The following is a 20,712-nucleotide window of genomic DNA, read 5'->3' as shown; positions in this document are numbered from 1 at the left end:
AAGAACGCGGAGGTTCGGTAATCTAAAACTTTTGTGCCATTGCAGCCATTCTATCATATTTGCAGCTACGAATTTTCAGGATTAATTGATAGGCATTGCTTACAAAGGGTATTAGACGTCAATAACCAAGTACAATTGGTTGCATTTGAAGGGGGAAAAATTGAACTTAGCGATTAGTCAAAGCAGAATTTCCTGCTAGGCCCTAGCGTTTATATTAAAAAAATGAATCTCAGGATAATTTTGCAATTGTACCCTACGCAGGCATCCATATACGAAATTTTACTACTCCGAACATCGCAACGCATAAAGTTTATTTACTGTTGGGATTCTTCCTTGTAATTCGCTATATTTATTTACCAATTTTTAAAAAAAATCTGAATGAAAATTTGGCTCTGGTCACTCCGGATTTTGGCATCTTTTTATTATGTTTGGATGCAGCTAATTGAATTCTATGCGTGTGAGCGCATGGTTAGTTCAAACGTTTGCTCATGTTTAATAAGGGGGCCATGAAGATAAACTACAACCTTGTTCAGTTTGAAATAACTAGTCTTTGGTAACTCATTCAGCTCTATTCTAACTACGAAAAGCATTTGTTTAACTAAAAAGTACGGCAAAAATGTTGAAAAATGTTCGAATTTTGAGTTACATTGACGCAATAGCAGCAATGGTGAAGCAACATAGGCCAGCACTGAAAGCATAGTTATCAGTGCGTTTACTGCGTGTTAGTGTACACGTGATAATATTCATGATCAAACGTGATATTATCAAGTAGGGGCGTCACTACAATCACCCAGTGATTTTTATCGGTGGTGGCTTCGGATCAGCGGCCGCGAATCGCACAAACAAGATTCTGGGTTGTCATAGAGACTTCATCAGAAAGTGGCTGGCGACATCTAGATTAAATATCTAGACTATTTGGTCAGCTTTCGATAAAGTCGGTATTGTTATTATGACAAAGCAGTCTTTTAATGAACCAAACTTGCAGTTTGTCTTCGGGACCTCTTTGTTTCTATGAGTCGCCAGAGCTTGCGACCCAGCGTCTTTGACTCAGTTGTATCAGTATACCAGTTCTAAATTCCTGTGTATAAGTGGCAGCTATTGCCACTGAATGCATTTGGCGAATCGAAACAACTCGGCATGCTTGGAAATTATAAAATGACGGTTTTTGTTTTCTTAAAGCTACAGTTTTTATTATTCAGTGCTTACGGCGATTGGTTCTTCTCATAAATACATCTTATCATGAAGATAACTCCTTAGGAGAGTATGACACTGGCAATCAAGTAAAGTAGACGGCGTGGCATAAAATGAAGGCAAAGCAACACTCAGGCATGGTGACGTGGCACTATTATTGCAATTAATACTCCCCGATTAATATTCCGTGCGCTACTTTTTTGGCGCCATGCAGCTATGCTTTGGGCTGTCTTTGACATGGTGGCCTTTGCATATCTGGATACCTTAAAGGAATCGCTTAGAAATCCCCTGTGCTGCCGTTAATTAACACTCAAGAGATCTTAACAATTGTTTATTGTGCAGATTTCACGCTGGTCTGCTGTCGTCATTTTGCCCCCTCTGAAGTGTGCACACTTGTCCAACTTTCTTTCAGTTGACCAATTGCCAGCATGGCTCTTCGTTTTCTTAGTCAAACGCCTTGCCAGGGTGTTTAAACAGGAAGTTGTTCGGCACGAAGATCATTGAGCATTTGCGACCCATTTGTTATGACCTCACGAATCTCCACATGGGATGCTTGTTTGTCACAGCCAGAGGTGGATAAATGATCTCAGCCTTACTACTGAGGTTGAGGCTTGCTTGGAAAAGTTCACCTCTGCATTTTCTGGACATCATAGACATTACTTGATCCTTGCCTCAACCTCGACCTCGTGAAAATAAGTCTTTGCTATCCTTGTGTTGAAGCAAAAGACGTAATGCACTTCGTACATCTGAAATGATGAAATAGGTGCATAAAATCACCTTGTACAGGTAGTGGTAATCTGAAAAATGCATTACTTAAAACACTTTTAATGAATGTATTCTGTCTTGTTCGTTACCAGCACTTAACCCGGACAAGCATATTGCGAAATAGAAACAAAAGCAGCAAGTGCCAGATCCACAGGAGGCATAGATCGCTATAGGTAGGCCATTACAAAAACTGGTGCGAGATGTTACAAACCGTGACGTTGACGTCGGGGGGTATTTGTTTGGAGGATGCAGATGTCCACACGGAATTGTGCATGCACTGATCTTCAACCTCACCTTAATCTTGGCTGTAAACTCAATGTTACTCACCTCAAACTCGACAGCTGAGGTGGAGATCGAAACCTCCGCCATTTTTAATAAGCTGCAGCCTCAGACCTCACCTAATACGGGGATGGTGAGGATGAGGTTGCCCACTTGCGGTCACAACGCAACCTAATTTTAATGCGCTGCGCTCTTTCTCTCCCTACCTCAATTTCGGAGGGTTCCCGCCAAATTAAAGTCCGGGCTACGCTAGAGTGCTTCTTTGCTACAGAATTTGCTGGAACAGTTTTATCTGAAGGATGCTGGAAGCTTGGGGTCATCTTGGGCTTGTGCCCAATGCCCTGGCAGAAAACGCTGACGCGACCGGCACTTGCGCCGATGGTGCTTGAAAGGTGACTTCTGACTATGGATTCTTCAAGGAAAATCTCCGTTTCCGCAACAGGCTGGGCAGGTTCACGAGTATGGCGCCATTCCGGAACTGCAAAAGAGAACATCCAAACGGCTGTTTTATCTCAGAACATGATGTAAGGATAGTAATGTGGGCCGAAGGAGTAAGGGTTGGACAAGCAAAAGGCCACGCAACAAGGTTTCGTGCATATTTTTCTCCCTTTCGTTTTAGTCGGTCTAGATGGCAGATGGATTGTGGGCTGGGCGCAGTCCTACAATTTGTGAGCAACTGAACTGATACAAGCTGCAGCTGTACTGTGGCCAGTAAGAGAGGGCAGGATGTAAGAAGAAAAAAACAAATACCCTCGAACATGTCCGCTCATGTTCGTCCGGTGCTGTCTGGATTCCTCCCGCACGGGAAGCTTGAAGCATACGCACACCCTCCATCTCTGTTGCAAAGACTTCTTTATACATTCTCCCGCACCCCGTCCGAAATAGCTGTGGCGTGTTCGGGAAGGCTGCGGTACTTTTAATTGTTAGTATCATCCGGCAGTATGGCCGGTTTGTAATGCAATAGCATGCAGGTTTTGCTTAATGCGTAGCAGCTATACATAAGCCTCTGAGGCGAGCTATAGGGCTGCATAATAGTTTAGGCCATGTGCAGTTCCTTAGCGGGCGCAAGAATCACGTACACGGGGATTTTCTTTTAATAGCACAGCTGTTTAAGCTTTTAGTTCCGCCGTATATGTTACCAGGAAAAACTACCAAGAAAAAACACCGAGTGCACGTGAACGTGCGCCTCGTGAGGAGCGCCAGGCGTCGGCTAGCTCGACCTTCCAGAACACTCTGCCCAGCGTTCATGGCGTGATCTTTCGCGTGCTCTTCTACTCTCCAGTTCACGTGCGTTGGCGCCTGAAGTGGAGAGCACAGACCCCGAGTCCGCGCTACTAGACACCGAGCTCACGAAGCCGGTTGCCGCCGGTTCTAGCGCGTGCTGTCGCGGTCCACTTTGGGAGATATGTGAAAGGCTGCGGACGAAACGATCCGCGCCTGCCAGTCATGGAGAACTTTCAGCGGCAAGTTCGGAAACCCATGCATGTGAGGTGCAACGGCCAGGTCTCCGACGAAGGAAGATGGGCCGCCAGCTCTGCTGTTTCTCCAGCCTTATACACCACTAGTGCAAGCTGCGCCAATTTTTTTCGTCTCCGCTTTCACTTGCGCGTCATTACGTATCTTTCTTCTCTGACCACAGTTTTGTTAATGTGCTGCCCGATCTAACTAATTTTTATAGCAATGCAGCCCTTTCTGGGCCAAGCACAGATGAACCACATTCCCACAGCAATCACAGCCATACGTAAACTTTCATGACTGCCTTCACCAAACCAAACTGTGCTTTGGTACTGGCACTTACTACCCATTTACGTGCTACATTTATTTGTATGTTTACCCACTCCCACACCTGATCCTGAAGTGTCGATTCAAGGCGACCTTATCCCCTCCGTGACCACCCTCCGCGTCCTCGGCGTCCCCTTCCATCGGGACGGCACGAGTACAGCGCTCATTCCGCAACTCCAGACATCCATTACTCGCCTAACCCATCTTATCCGCAGAATCCGCAGCCGACATCACGGCCTCACTGAATGGGAAATTTGTCGTCTGGTCCAAGCTCTCCTGATCAGCAACATCACCTATGCCACACCGTACCTCAATCTTCGACCACAAGAAACCGCTAAAATTGAAGCCCTCATTCGTAAAGCATACAAAACGGCTCTTGGCCTCCCCATTTACACTTCTACGGACAAACTGCTCAAGCTGGGCATACACAACGTCCTTGGCGAGCTTGTGGAGGCTCAGCGAAACTCCCAACTTCAACGCCTCAGCTTAACGCCAACTGGCCATTCCGTTCTCCGCACGCTCGGCTACCCTGCACCGCTAAATCAAGACCGACCACAACGCCTCCCAACTACCATCAAGCACCGTATCCACGTTTCCCCCATACCACGACATATGCATCCCACCTTCAACAGAGGCCGTCGGGAAGCGCGGGTCCGCTATCTCATGAAGAAGCTAGCAGATGACCCCCAGGTCCGTTACACTGACGTCGCCTATGACTCCTGCGCTCGACGCACAACTTTGGTCACCCTAAATCACGCTGGCCGAATCTCCACGGCTGTCACCACGCACACCAACAAAATACAGACGGCAGAAGCTCTGGCAATCGCCTTCGCAGCCACCACCCATGCCAAGCATCCGCACATCACTGTAGTCTCCGACTCACAGCAGGCATGCCGCCTCTACCAGGCAGGTCTAGCCCCACCCCAGGCCATTCCACTTCTCCAGCATCTACCTGACGAGACCACCATTACGATCGTCTGGACTCCCGGACACTCCGGCCTTCCGGGGAATGAAGCGGCCCACGCCGCCGCCCGAGCTCTGCACTTCCGGGCATTATCCACCGATGGTCAAGTGATTCCATCACCCCGCACGAACGACGACCTCCTCCAAATACCTCTTGATAACACGTACAATGCCCTTCTGTCCCACTACACCCTTACCCGCCGAGTCTACCCCCCTCCACACCACTCCCTAACCAACCAGCAAGCCATAATATATCGTCGCCTTCAGACCGGTACCTTTTACAACCACGTCATCCTCCACCAGATCGCACCCACTATCTACCCCCGTCAATGCCAACACTGCGACACCCCACTCACCACATTCCACCTCGTATACTCCTGTCCACACTCCCCTAACCCACCCCCCTTCCCCACCCCGGAGCAGTGGGAGACTGAGCTGACCAGCCCGGACCCGGCCCGCCAGAGGGCCTTGGTTTCTCGGGCCATTGAGTCGGCCCGGTCGAGAGGCATCCTGGACTAGGGACGCTTCACCACCACCCTTTTCCCTTTCCCTTTTGCTCCAATAAACGTTTACTACTACTACTACTACCCACTCCTTTCTGTATTGCTTTCGGGTGCGGAAATTACTAAGTTAAATTAATGAGTAATAATTCTATCAATAAATAATCAGTTAGCGGATCTTTCATTGGATTTTTAGCGACTGTACAATGCGATCACAATGTTGCATTATTCCTTGCAGTCACCAACAAAATTCCTCCGTTTTGTGTGCGTGTGTTTGGAGCGACATATATCTTTGTTAATCCACAAGCGAACACTCATTTGCTGTTAGGAGTGCACGGGCTTCAATTGGTTGCAATGAAAAATAGGCACCAGAGAACGAGTCGCTAACGGCCCGTCCGTATTTATACCGAAAGCGACTCTGTGCGTGGCCGCTGTTGCGACGCCACCATCGAAAGTGTGAAGGGGCCGTATCCGCGTTGAGCGCTCACATCGTCCTGGTTCGAAGCGCTGCGGCTGTCGGCGTCGTCCGTGAGCTGGTTAAAGAAGCGGCGCTGACTGTGCGCCGCGTCAGCGAGGATCTTCTGCCGGAGTCTGGACATCAGGTTTCGCGTGCTGTACTGGGACCGCTTGCCTCCACAGCCGGTGAACGCATTGCAGAAAGGCCGCTTCTGCTCCGGAAGGAAGCGTTCCTCTGTTGCGTCATCCTGCTCGGATAATGGGCGCGCGCGGCGATTGCGCAACGCATTAGTAACGCGATCTGAGCAGAATAAGAGAGTTGAGCTTGAAAACCAAAGATTTCGCAAATCGCAATCAAAAGACGCGTTTTCACCCCTTACATGAACACTTGAGGAAACACACATTCCGTGAACTTTGTTCACCTAATGGCCACCCAAAAATAAAATGCAGTAAAAAATAAGCACAGTTTAAGACTCGTATTGTGCGACAATGTTATCTTGCAGTATTTGTTTTGCATAAAAGGCCTCCGTGGCATTCCAATCACATTTCGTCGCCCCATTAAATTTATAAAGTAACGGTATTTTACCCGCCGATGCTACACGGATTAATTTCGGCCACCTGAGGTCTTCAAAAATGCTCCGGAATCTCACCACACGGGCGTTTTTGTTTTTCGCCTCCATCAGAAAAAGGGCCGCTGTTATCGAACCCGCGCCCTTGGGCTCAGCAGCACCCAGTAAAGTACAAAGCAGTCGGCTGTCGTGTTTCTCAGCACCATGAAGGTTAGCACCACGTACAGGCTATTTAACAAATTGACATTTGCTAACAAGCAAACTTTGCAGCAGCTGACAAATATTTAATCCCATTTGTGCAAAAAATTGGTGGGCCGAACCATTCATACGGTCACGGATTGCCTAGTGAAGCAGTATCAGTCTCATCGGGTTGACACATTCACGAAACAAAACGTAATTGATCAGGGCGCTGCTCGAAGGAGTGCGTGGAACTGCTGCTGCGTCTTGCCGGCAGGCGGTGCCCCCTGATAGGCGGTAGAAGCGGCTGTGTCATGTTCGACGCCGCGCTTTGCGCGTCTGCCGCGCCCAATACCTTCTAGACTGGAGGGTGTTGCTGCGCCGCGCCCTGTGCCCTCTCCGCGGCGCGAATGCAGCGCCGACGCCACATTCTTTCCATCCTCTGGCGCGCCCCCCCTCTCTCTCTGAACCAAGAGTTCTTTTCGCGGACATTTCACAGCTCCGATACCCCCTCTAGAAACGCATGCGGGGGATGCGTACAAGGGATTGAGCTAAGCAGCTTTGCTGCAAAGTAAGCCGACAAAATTTCGGAATGACGATATTACGTCATGACTGATGTGACTTTCTAAAAGATAAACGATATTGCCATTTTTAATTGTTTTGAAATATTTTTTATCCACGCACGCGCGCGCATGCACACCCTCATACAAATTCACGCACGCACTCACGTATTGTGGCCTTATGATCACTGAAGTGAACCACAATGGGCTTCACCATTTTCACTGTGGGCATTCCCTGTCATGAGTACGCGTACGCTCCCGAGCAGCCGCTGCTTCCCGGGGATGTGCTTCAGGCTCCCTGTGTGCCGCGAAAAAGCTTTTACCCCGTAGCGCAGATGCTTCGCGAAACCCACGGGCTCACGTTCGTTTGCTCCAAGCTGAGAAAGAGCAGGTGGCAAGGCGGCATGATTGCATGATCCGCGGAGCGCAAACCACTGGTCAAACGCTCATCGCCTCAACCACTGCTATTTTCAGCGAAAGGATGACGGGATCACGTCCGCAGCCGCTGTCCTCCCGGCCCCAAGGCCACCTGTAATGAGTGCGTTCGCTCCGTTCGTTCTCAGTGGATATAAGCCTCACCCGTGCATCGTGCTCAGTGCAGCTGACGCTGCAATGCCGAAATTTGCTTCACCGCACGAATACCCTGCGTGCAGTGGTGCACCCTTTACAGGGCGCTTCGGTAGTTAACTAAGCGCCCTGTAAAGGGTGCACCACAGCACGCAGGGTATTCGTGCGGCGAAGCAAATTCGGCTGCAGCGTCAGCTGCATTGGGCACGATTCACGGGTGAACCTTATATCCACCGAGAACGAACGGAGCGAACGCACTCATGACAGGTGGCCTTGGGGCCGGGAGTAGGTCAGTGGGTGCGAGGTTTATTCAGTGCAACACTCCTAAATACACTTGACACTGCAAAAATAATGACATTTTAGCAACCTCAAAGGGGTTCAAAACGCGCTAGCACTATGTGCTTGGCGAGAGCGACATACCTCTCCGTTACTCTGACAGCTTTACTGCAAGAACACGGAGAGAAAGGACAGAAAAATTAAGTTCTTTCCCCGAATAACACCTTTAATTTACTCGTAGTAAGTGCCATGCAGTTTTGATTGGGTAGAGCTAAAGGGTGTGAATGCAGCGCATTCTATAACCGCAGGTCCAGATAATGCACAATAATGAACTCATACTGAGGAAGTTTCTTTAAACCACGTTTTATTCTTGAGGCTTTTACGCGCATTGTGCCTTCATAAGGCGGATGCGCGTGAATGGACATAATGCGCGTACCGGTGCTGCATCTAATAAAGCATTACGCAGTCCCGAGGTCTGTAAAGCCTACAAACGTTCATGGCACGACTGACGCAGCTCACCTGATTTTCTTGCGCCGCCGTGATGCAGATGCTGAAGAGGAGGACGCATGCTAGTAGCAGCCCGGTCGGAGACATCGTCAATGGCCCCAGCTTGAGACGAGTTAGAGCCTGCATGAAGCATTCACTAAGGCACGATACTCATCGACCTCTCACAAGGACAGCTAAGCCGTAATCTGAAGGGGAAAAATAAGCACTGCGTGTACCAAATTCATTTTGTGGCAAAGGGCGTTTACTAGGCCATCTAATAATTGAAGCCTGCTGCAGTAGTTTTGGTAAACAAACGGCCACGCGTCACCCAGGGAGCACGGAGCAAACACTAGCGGCACTTGCTGCACTCTTACTCGCACTGTGTCCTGTATTCGCCCCGGGCGAACCCCCAACAAGCACCGGCCCTGCCGATGTGCACCAACAGCTGCTCCTCAGGAGGGAGAGGTGGGGAGGACGCTTGGTCCCACAATTTCCCTGATGATGAGTTCCGTCTCAAACCTGGTGGCCTCACCGATTGCGTGTGTTTGAGGAGGAGGCTACAGGGTTGACTCGATGGGAGTTTTGTGGCTTTTTTTTTTCTAAATTAAGAGGATTCCTCCGCTAGGGGGCCAAGCAGCGCAAACCCGCTTCGCATGGGCTCCCGCATCAAAGTTGTTTCACGCCGAAATACTGTCTGACACTAGCTGAAAACCTTCCCATCGGATCCGTAACGTCATCCGACGCGCCTGGACACCACCCAAGGTCAGTTCGGTCTCCTCACGGGACCACAGCCAACATCTGAAGACCGGACCACGTCACGGCGGCTGTTAGGCCTACTCAGGCCTAGGCAGCCAAAGAACAGCCACGCCGGCCTCTGGCGCTGCTCTCCGCGCCAGTTTCGCTCCGTATGCAGCCGAACCCAGCAACCATGAGCCCCGCTGCCGAAAAAACAATGGAATTCGACCCACTCAGCGGCCGAACTCTCCCAAAACATGACCCTTGGCGACAAATCTTACAAGAGCGCCAGTCACAGAAGCAGCCGCCACCACCTGCAGCACAAGCGGGACTTACAAGTAAGCAAATACCACTACTTCGTATCCCGCCTGCGCCCAAACTCCCTGAAAGCGACCATAAGATCGTCTTTCGCCCGCGCTCGGGATTCCGAATCGCGGCATGGCTCGGCAGACAACTCATGCGCAGCATCCAACAAGCTAGCGGGATCCCAGAACGCCGATTGTATGCTCAAGTCATCACGCAACCACAAGCTCAGCAAAATCTCGTCACTGCGAGCACACCAGACGAAGACTGCGTAGAAGCTCTACGGCGTATCACGACCCTGCAGCTTGGAACCACCACCTTCGAGGTCACCGCATATCTGAAACCACCGCCCGGTACCGTTCGAGGGATTATACATGGCATTTACCCCGGCACCACACCGGACCAACTGCGCGAAGCCATCGTCACAACTGGACCGGTGCAAGGATGCTCGGCGCCTCGACCACAGCAGTCATTACATTTGAAGGCCCACACGTGCCTTTCTACGTAAGGGCGTACGGCATACTCACACGCTGCAAACCTTATAGGCGAACGTACCAGTGCTGCTCCCTGTGTGGTGCTGTCGGGCCCCGACTGGGCGTGGTCCCCAATCCACAAGTGGACATATGCAAACAGTGTCATGCAAAGAACCCTGTGCCGGACCACACGTGTAAGCCAAAGTGTGAACTTTGCGGACCAGAGCATCTAACAGCCAGCAAGGACTGCAAACGCAAACTTAGACCTCCACCACCACCCCTCCAAGTGCGTGAACGTGAACTGAAACTTCAGGACAACCAATATCATCGATACCAACCTGTGCAGCACCACCTGCATCCTCCTGCCCTGGAAACCCGCCACCAACAACCACAGGTGAGCTGGTCGGCAGTTGCTGCTTCTCCACCCACTGCTGAAACACACTTTCCCCCTCTCCCACTACGCGAAACACCCCTAGCTACTACCCACCCTCCCCAATCACGATGCACAAAATGAAACACTAAGGCAAGAAAACGCTCAGCTCAAAGCCTTACTGGAAGAGAAGTCAAAGCAGTTCAACATTCTGGAGCAACAAATAGCTGAGCTCCGAGCCCAAATGCAACGTCAGGCCACATCACCAGAAATAACCAGGACTTTTGATAATACCAACACAGTAATTACCACAGCTCCGACCTCTGAAAACACGAACGCCTAAACCACTGCACAACCGCCATACCATCCACAAACACGACTCTACTGTCATCGTTCGAAGATCTTAAACGCTTCATCCACGACGCGGTTCAGAAGTTCCAGACCCAATACCAACAACTTGACGAGTGGCTCACGGTCATAGAGGTAAACAAGCGCAAGCGGCTCAAGGCACCTAAACACAGCCCTCTACCACAGAGCCCAAAAGACCCCGCCGAACCTAACCTAACTGGGACGATGGCGAGTCTTCAATGCTCTCTACATAACACGGGTTCTACCCCCGCCCGAAACAACACGGTTATTTGGCAATGGAATTGTCGTTCATTCTGAAATTCTTTTAGAAGAGTTCATTGCTACAATTTTCACAACAATGTTTTCCGGACATCATAGCCCTGCAGGAAGTAGCCGTCAATCGGGTTGCCCTTCGAAACTACAATGCTTTTTGCACAACCCCACAGGCCCGTACGGCAATACTGGTGCGAAACACACGGATCCCAGCTACACGCACTCTCAACAACCATAGATTACGCATTCGTGGAGCTCCTTCCGTATAATAAGAAACAGCCAAGCCTCTACTTCCTTAATATCTACAGTCCACCCTCTGGGCATCTACCGGGAATTAACTCCTTGATAAAAGAAGCCACCATACGGGCCAAAGGAAACCAGCTGGCAATAGTAGGGGACTTTAATGCGCCTCAATGCCCGTAACACCCGCAAAGGTACCCTGGTACAGGAAGCAATCCAGCAAAGTTGCCCAACCCTCTGCAACCAACCTCATACACCCACAAGAATTGGCAATAGTGTCTCCCGAGACACCTCACCAGACTTAACGCTCACGCGCAATATAAAAAATTTTTCATGGCGCTGTCTCGCAGAAACTCTTGGCAGCGACCATTACATAATTGAACTGCAGTTTTCAAATCGTTCACGTGGGAACAAAAGACTGGGTACATCTCGCATAACAGACTGGAAGAAATTCCGAGAAGAAACACCGGATAATCCAATCCGAAATCTAGAAGAGTGGACCAAGGAGCTTCTAGGCCTGCTCAAAAAGCACACCAGAGAGCGTCCGCTGACGCAAGATTACCACGCCATTGACACTCACCTCCAGCACCTTTGGGATGTCCATCAAGGACTGATAAAACGCTGGAAAAATAGAAAAACAAATCGCAAGCTTAAACTCCGCGTTGCAAAACTAACTGAAGAAGCAGAAGAATACGCGAACCACATAAGCCGACAAAACTGGACGCAATTTTGCGACAAACTACAGGGGACACTTGGTACACGCAAAACATGGAATCTCCTGAGGACTCTCATGGGTACTCACGAAACCAAAACTGCCATCAGCCACCAAATTCGGAGACTTATCCATAACTACCCCGGTACTGAACAGGACTTACTTAATGAAATCATGACAACCCTTAAGGCTACGACGACGCACAACATATCCGTGCAACCTATATACTGGTAACCCTAACCAAGATCTGGATGCCCCCTTCACCATACAGGAAATAGAAGCGGTAACAAGAAATCTCCCTCGGAACACCGCCCCCGGTCGTGATCAAGTACCCAACAAATTACTACGCAACCTCGACCCTCTAACACTAGATAAACTCTTGGACTCCATCAATAACCAGTGGACAACAGGCATCTTACCGCCGCAGTGGAAACATGCCGACGTCGCTCTAATTCCCAAGGCAGGCAAACCATTAGTCCCGAAGAATCTCCGGCCCATTTCGCTGACATCATGCGTAGGTAAAGTGCTGGAGCACTTAGTACACAACCGCCTTTCGACGTACATAGAAGACAACGATTACTCCCCCCCCCCCCCCCCCCGCAATGTACGGATTCCGACAACATCTGTCCACACAGGACGTACTGTTGCGGCTGAAAGAAGATGTAATTCAACGGTTTTCAAATCAGCACAAATACTCTATATTGGCAATTGACATTTAAGGAGCGCAAAGTTTGACCACGTCTCGCATTCAGCCATACTGCAAGGCCAAGGCTTGAACTCCATACATTGCGGGAAAGACTATACGAATACGTCAAAGCCTTCCTCACCGACCGCACCGGCACCATAGCCATTGGATACCTACGATCTGATACATTCCCAGTATGCCCAAAAGGAACACCACAAGGTTCGGGAATCTCGCCATTGCTTTTTAGTCTGGCCATGAAAGACCTGCCTCCCCAGCTCCTAAACATCCCCAACTTACGGCACGCCATTTATGCCGACGACCTCACACGGTGGACACCGACCGGCTCCATTGGAGAACAACAAGAAGCCTATACAAGAGGCAATAAATACAACGCAGGAGTACTTACACGCCCGAGGCCTCCAGTGTGCCCCTGAAAAATCAGCCTTACTAACACTCCGTAAACGGCTATCCAGAAAGAACGCGGACACAATACTGGACCCTACAGTTACCATCGATGGACAAACCATCCTTAACGTACCGCACCTACGTATTCTGGGCTTGACGATTCCCAGAGACGAATCAGGATCGCGAACCATGTTACCACTTCAACGTACTGTTACCCAAATAATGCACCTTATACACAAGATTTCCCAAAGACGGTCAGGGCTGAAAATAAAGGATACTATCCGCATAATACAGGCTGTTCTCATCAGTCGAATTGCTTACGGAACACCCTATCTAAGTCTGAAACCCGCCGAAATTGCCAGGCTTAATGTTATGAAAAGACAAGCATTCAAAACAGCACTCGGCCACCCCCCGAAAACCTCGACGAAGAAGCTTCTCCAACTAGGAATATCTAACACCAGGGAAGAAATATGTGAGGCACATCAGACTTCCCAATTCCGCCGACTACGCCTGACTACTGCCGGTCACTTCACTTTATCTCAACTTGGCTACCCTGTTCCTTCCCAGCAGGACCAGAAAACGCGCATCCCACCCATGATCCGACAGAACATACGGATAGCACCCGTCCCCCGTAGCATGCACCTCGAATACAACAAAGCAAGACGGCAGGCTCGAATCGGATACATCCGCAAACGGTTTCAACACGTGCCGACCACCAGATGCACAGACGCATTGCCCTACCAGGACCAGCCGGCTCAAGCAGTCAGCGTAATCGATGCAGCAGGAAAAGAGCTATCGGCAGCGACCGTCCAAACAAAGTCAACGGAGATACCAGAAGAAGCCGCAATTGCCCTCGCAGCCACCACTGGAAAAGAGTGCATCACCATCATCACCGACTCACAGACGGCGTGCCGCAACTACTTAAATGGAAGAATTTCAAACCCCGCTCTGCACATACTGCAACGACACCCCCAATTGCCAAGCATAGAAATCGTATGGTCGCCCGGACACACCGCCTTCGAAGGAAACGAAGTGGCTCACGCCGCAGCCCGAGAACATTCACACCGGGCCGTCTCTGAGAGGGAACCACACCAACAGAGAGATTCATATCCAAAGTCTATGCCTCTTCACACATACGCAGAAATATTGCCGCACTACAGGCAGGCTCGTCGCAAATATCCAGCGCCGGACCACCGACTAGCCAAAGAAGACGCCACCGCGCTACGAAGACCCCAAACAAACACTTATCCTCACAACAGCATACTTCACGCCATGTACCCGACCCAAAACACTGCCAACTGCAAATACTGCCTGCAGACAGGCACCCTATACCACATCGTTTGGGAGTGCTCCCAGAAGCCGGAACTCACACCAAACCTCAATCCCTCCTTTCAGCAGTGGGTGGAGATGCTGACCAGTTCTGACCTCTCCGACCAGCAAACGTTGGTGGAGAGAGCGAAGAAGGCCGGTAGACTCTAAGGGGTCCTGGTCTGAGGACTCCTCTCACCGGGCGGGTGCCCCTGGCGCCAGCACCTTGCTGTTTAATAAAAGTTTATTCCTCCTCCTCCTCTAAATTCACAGCAAAACCCATGGCACTAGGTTATCTTTTCCTGTCTGGTAGCGCAGCATCCGTTCATTGTTGACTCAGGCCGAGCTCGTGCATTTTGTTCGAGTATGAAGAATTTATAACGTTCGAGACTCGCCTTGACCATTCTGGCTTGATCGGCAATCTACCCGTTCTAGTTGTATGCTTCTCGGAAGGGAAGGGATCTAGTATAAATACAGGCCCGGCGACTTTTGACTGAGCAGTCGAATTTATTTGACTGCTCCCCCGCAATCTATTTTATCGAAAATTCATTCCCGCACTTTATTAGTCCGCCCGATTAAACTGTTTTTAATACTGATACTTGGAATCGTATTTGTATTCGGGACATGAAATGTAGCTGCTGGTTGGGCACGCGTGCCCTAAGCCAGCGCCGAAGTCGCAAGCAAGTCAAAGCCAAGCACAGAGAGCAAGATATTTCCTCAGCAACATCACTATGACGTCATACTGATTGACTAGCGTGTTTCCGCGATTGACTAATCACCCTTCCCAGCCGAGACCATGACTGAACTCTTGTCTGCCGTCTAGGTTTTCCCCCTGTCGGGCATTGTGAAGAGTATACGGGGTGAACGCTTCTTCCCCCGTAGTTCGTCGGCAGCGCCGGCACACCGCTTTCGCTTCGCAGATCCCATGACGAGAACTCCAAAAAGTGATGGGTGACGAGTGATGTGAGCACCGCAAGCGTGGAAATGCACATCACATGTCACAGATAATGTCAGCAAGTACAAAGTCGCACTCTGCTTCGTTTATTATCTTTCCAAACTGCTTCCGCGGTGCCATTGTAGGGATGTGCTTTCGACCGGCAACGGCGCAATCACTGATCTACAGGCCATGCCATCAGTTACCGCAACGATCAAGCAATGGCACTGAAACACCGCTCCGAACGTCGTGCTGTTCTGAATATCACTGAGGACCACATAAGCTTCTGTCCCCGCACTATCGGGTCGCCAATTTTTTTAAGCGCAAGGCATAAACATTCTGCGTCGACAACTCCGCCTTGCCCAGAATTTCAGCACAAGCAGGACGAGCTGCCCTTTCATCATCCCAGCTGAGCTATGGAAGCGTACCCCGGTGATTTGATGACCCATCTTCTGGGCACCTCGGCACAGCACGCACACTCGATAAAGCCAAATCGAGGTGCTGGTCGCCCCGCCTCACAACATATGTTACCTACTACGTGCGGGGCTGCGCTACTGCCAACTGCGCAAAGCGCCGTCGCGGAGGGCCACCGAACCACTGCATCCCATCGCCTGATCATGAAGAGCCTTCCGACAAATCTGAATGGACCTCGTAGGGTCATTCCTTACGTCACGAGGCTAGAACAAGTGAACCATTGTAGCCACCGATGACGCGCAACTAAGAAACTGCCACTCTTACAAATAAAACTGCGCAGGCGAGATCTTCTTCCATCATGTTGTGCTGCAACATGGAGCTCCTGTGCAACATTCCTCAATACTCTTGACTCTGCAAAATAAGGACCTTTGGCCAACTAAAAGTGGCTCAAAACGCGATAGGACATTGTGCTTGGCGACTGAGATGCCCGAAAACATTGCTCGCAGCTCCTTCGAAGCGCTGCGAGCAATGTTTTCGAGTTTCGAGAAGAAAAAAAAAAACTGCTCTAGTTCTGTAACAAACGTGTAATCTATTACATGTAGCTGATTATAAAACGAAGTATCAGGTTACTGTCAAAGCTTGAAAAAACAAGACACGCTAGAAAAAATACGCTAGAAATTGACAAGAAAATAGACCTTTAGCTCACCGTTACTGTGTTAACGTTAATGAATACTGTTTTGAGTTTGACGAAATACCGTACTCACCGCGACTGTGTGGTATGAACACGTTCTAGCACACCGTTGGCGGTCTCCGTATTCCGCATTACCGTCCTGTGCAACACAAGCTGCGGCATCTGACGAATAAGTATTAAAGCAAATGTAACGAAGTGTTGTTGACCGAAGTTACCGATCTTTCGTTTAAAGCAGCTTGAATCTCTGGCTCTTTTCCCAATTCAGCATTTTTTTCGCCGTATTATATACACCTCCTAAGCAGCTTAAAAAGGCATTTTATTTTTACGCCACCATCTACTGAACACAGTCGGCACCATATAGCGTCAACTGTAATTCACGCCTTCGCTAAATATTTCTACATAAAGAGAGAAAACGTATGGTGTAATAATTCTACCGCTATATAGGAGGCAAAAGAACGCTTTGCTCAGCAACTTGTCTGAACTTTTCGTGATTTTCGCGATTCTAAGCACCCTCGATTCTAAGCACCCCCCCTCCCGCCTCCCTTACTTACAGAAAAAAAAAATGGAAAAAAATTACACCATCTTCCCGTAGGGGAACCCTGAGTAGTACGCAGAGCAGCCATGGGGTCGATTCAAGTGCCCATTAGTTTTCGGTTCGTCGTTTCCGTTAAGTTGAGGTACGTAGCTACCGTTATATTTACAGTTTGGTTTCCATGGTGACTACCACACTTTTCACTTACCGGAACTACGAAATGGGAAATTGCGTTGAGTCCATGACTATTTCGCATACTACTCAGGGTTAACCTACGGGAAGATGGTGTAATTTTATTAGATGCGACGGGGCTATGTCCCTCTCTTGTCGTTGTTGCGCCGTCCACACCCCCACTGCGCATGCTCGGCTTGCTGAACGCCCGGTGGTGTCTTACCCTTTAATGGCTCCTGGAGCGACAGTGTTACCGGTGTCTTCCTGGGCCGGCCCGAGATGAGCCGAGCATGCGCCGTGGGGGTGTGGACGGCGCCACAACAAGGGAGGGACATAGCCCCGACCATGAGATGCTGGAGCCATAGAACTAGTGAGAAACTCTATGGCTGGAGCGACAGCGTTGCCGGTGTCTTCCTGGCCGGCACGAGACGAGCACGCTTCCCCTTAAAGGGCTCCTGGAGCGGCAGTGTTGCCGGTGTCTTCTTGGGCCGGCGGATTGATGGACGACGGACGACGGACAACGGAGCCGAGAGCAAGAGATGCTTTGCATCTAAAAAAGTTTACGTGCAAATCTAAGCACCCCATTTACTGCGAGGAAGGCCGTCTTGTCCAGACTAAAGAGTTAATACGACCCAGGCCACCAACCGCGCTTTCTCGCTCTGTTCTTGAGCCTTTCATTGCACTTGATTCATTTAAAAGAAATGTTTGATGGAGCAAAACCTGCTGTGAGGTACTCAGAGCAACGGCGCAAGTGGTGCTACACACTCGAGTGGTAGCGGCAGTGACTGAGTATCAGATGTAAGCGGGAAGTGCTTACTATTTTAAATGTTTGCTGTATAAAACATTATTCCTTGCGCCTGTATCGTCTAGCTATTGCCGGGAAAAGTTAGTATGTACGTGGGGGGACGTCATTTGAGATTTTTCGAACCTAAGCACCCCCCCCCCCCCCCCCCCTGACTTTGGGCATTGCGATCTTGGAAAAAAAAGGGGGTGCTTAGAATCGAATAAATACAGTATTTGAGGCGGGTGAGGCTTAGCAAAATTGAGGGCGCCCATATTGCTCGCCCATCTGATAAATTTCGTCGTTCGATGTGCTCCTCGGAATCGTTTACCAACACTCAATTGGTAAACAACATCAACAAATATTTCTTTTATTGTACAAAGCATTAGGCGCTGCTGAGCACGAGGACGCGGGTTCGATTCCCGGCCGCGGCGGCCGCTTTTTTGATGGAGGCGAAAAGCAAAAACGCCCCGTGTGTACGAGATTTGGGCGCACGTTAAAGATCCCCAGGGGGTCAAAATTAATCCGCAACCCTCCACTGCGGCGCGCCTCATAGCCTCCTTTACGTCGGTGCGTTAAGCCAAACCAACCAACCAGCATTAGGCGCGGATAGAAGGGGTTTTGCTGTAATCAAGACGCGAATGTGCATGCTTTGTCAGCGCAGGCAGCACGGCGGCGACGGCAAAACACGTGCCGGTGAGTGCCCGCTCTCGGTAACAACTGGCTCGCACATGCGCAGTGAACTCTTGTATGAGCAGTAAACAGAAACTGAAATGAAGTAATGGTGTGTTAAAGGAGCCATGAAGAGAAAACACAAGTTTGGTTCATTCGAAAGATTGCCTCGTTAGAACCATACTGACACCACTTTTAACACAAACTTCGCTCAAATAAGCTACATAATTAGGAAAAAAGGGAATGACCATGCGACCCACCAGCTCATTTCCCGCAACAGAACCTATGATGTCACACGAGAATGCTCTGCGATTGGCGGAGGCCGGAAAAAGCAAACGCAAGTTAGGCAGGGCTTACCAGTTTGCATAGTGAGCTGAATGCCCGTTAAACATACTGCACATTCCTTTTATGACACTAAGAACGGTGGAGTAAACGGTTGAAGTTCCGAATAAACGCGCAAGCGTGTATGCCAATGCGCACGAAACTACCGCCAGCCGAACTCGACATCTCGCCGTCGCCACCGTCGCGCAGACGAATTTTCGGGTTCGAGGCTCTTCGGGGCCAACGAACCGTCCCAGCACGCACAGCCGCGACCTTGCTTGGTATCGTAATCCCTACACAGGAGGTTGGCCGTCATATCGCCAACCAGCAAAGGTAAAAATAGAAACGAGGGGAATAAGGAACATCAAGCAGCGACGAGATGGTGACAGTCGTCGCAGAAGTTTCGGAATGGTGTTGGCTTGCTGCTGTTGTTAGGAGCTCGTTTCTAGTTTACAACCACTGAAAACTTCAGTTTGTTCGAGTACTTTACAATGAACTTTCGTTGCTGCGTTTTGAAATGCCCATGTAGTACCGGCAAATCGTCGAGGGAGTGCGACATCCCCGCCGGTGAGGAGATCTCCTTTCATGTGCTGCCCAACGACGAACCTCGGTGAAGCAAGTGGCTACGTTTTGTGAACTTTGCAAACGGAGGAGAAAGAGAGCTAAAGGAAGTACGAGTGTGCTCGCTTCATTTCCGAGGAAGTGATTACGGCAGCGACCCTTACGTTAGCTCACTCCTGGGACATGCTGGCGCTCGTCGCCGACTTCGTCAAATCGCCGTCAAAGCGCTCTGACCTTGGGGAAAAAAATGCCGTACACACCGCGTATTGACGCTCGTATCTTTCTGGGCGGAGCAGAGAGCTCGCGCGAACGGCTTAACATACACGACACCGGCCAACTGGCACAAGCGATACTGCTACTGAAATTGAACTATTATTAACCGTAATAAAAATACGGCACATACGTACCAGTCTGTATTCGTCCGTCGCGACGGGGCTGACGAGGCAGCGGTGCCGACGGCTGGGCGTTCGTCTGTTGTGGCTATCGCGGAATGGTCGCTTTCCGGTCCATCCGCGTATCCCACAACTCCTGCCGCTCGTGCACTTAGAAGCATTGAGCGTTCAAGTGGTGTGAGGTTGTTAAATGCAAGCCCGAGCTTCTCGGCGCGAGTTTTGTTCTCCGGATCAGGCGATTCCATGACTAGGGCTGCGGGTGCACTAGGTTTTACCAGTATTTTTAAAATAGCCGCCGTCTCGGTTTCGGCACGAGTTCCGGTTCCTGTTTGATTCCCGCGTGTGGGTGCTATATGGAGTCGACATACTAAGTATCTGTTTCATGGACCGGCTCGTATGACGCCATTGTTCACGTCACGAAATGTGCAATTTTAGCGGGAGATTTAAAATTTTGGCTTAAATTGCCTTATTTCTCAGTGAATAAAGCATCATTTGCTTCCGTGAAAGCGCTTAGGGTACTATGAAACACCTAATCTTTCGAATAAAACAAACTTTTGTTTTCTCTTCATGGCTCCTTTAAAGCTCTAATCTGGTTGATCGAAAGTAATAAAGTAAACGTACAAGTATGACGTGAGGTATCAGGTCTGGGGCTGCACGTCACTAGAAAAGATTGCATGTAGTGTCTTTATTCGGATGCAGTACACCACAAGTTGTGAAATGTCACTAAATCAAACTCGCTTTTGGTCTCCACAAAATGGCGTTTTTTCAAGTGCGCTCGCGGACCAGCAACTATCGTTCGGCCTTGCTTAACACGTAATGG

General features: G+C 49.8%; 1 protein-coding gene across 1 annotated transcript in view; it reads right to left on the bottom strand.

Moving 5' to 3' along the window:
• Positions 1-1,057: 1,057 nt before the first annotated feature.
• The window catches only part of Ccap (Crustacean cardioactive peptide), a 51,858-nt gene continuing 32,203 nt past the window's right edge, over positions 1,058-20,712 (bottom strand). The window contains exons 2-4 of the mRNA XM_077701478.1: positions 8,605-8,712; positions 5,969-6,184; positions 1,058-2,713 (exon numbers count right to left, since the gene is read on the bottom strand). Coding sequence (XP_077557604.1) covers positions 2,639-2,713; positions 5,969-6,184; positions 8,605-8,679 — 366 coding nt within the window. The 5' untranslated portion in view covers positions 8,680-8,712 and the 3' untranslated portion in view covers positions 1,058-2,638. The remainder of the gene's footprint in view (positions 2,714-5,968; positions 6,185-8,604; positions 8,713-20,712) is intronic.

The sequence above is a fragment of the Haemaphysalis longicornis genome, unplaced genomic scaffold (genome assembly GCF_048455015.1).
Source record: "Haemaphysalis longicornis isolate Haplotype H1 unplaced genomic scaffold, Haemaphysalis longicornis Haplotype H1 scaffold_1, whole genome shotgun sequence".
Lineage (NCBI taxonomy): Eukaryota > Metazoa > Arthropoda > Arachnida > Ixodida > Ixodidae > Haemaphysalis > Haemaphysalis longicornis.
The sequence above is the reverse complement of the archived record's forward strand: the minus strand, read 5'-3'. Positions and strand labels throughout refer to the sequence as shown.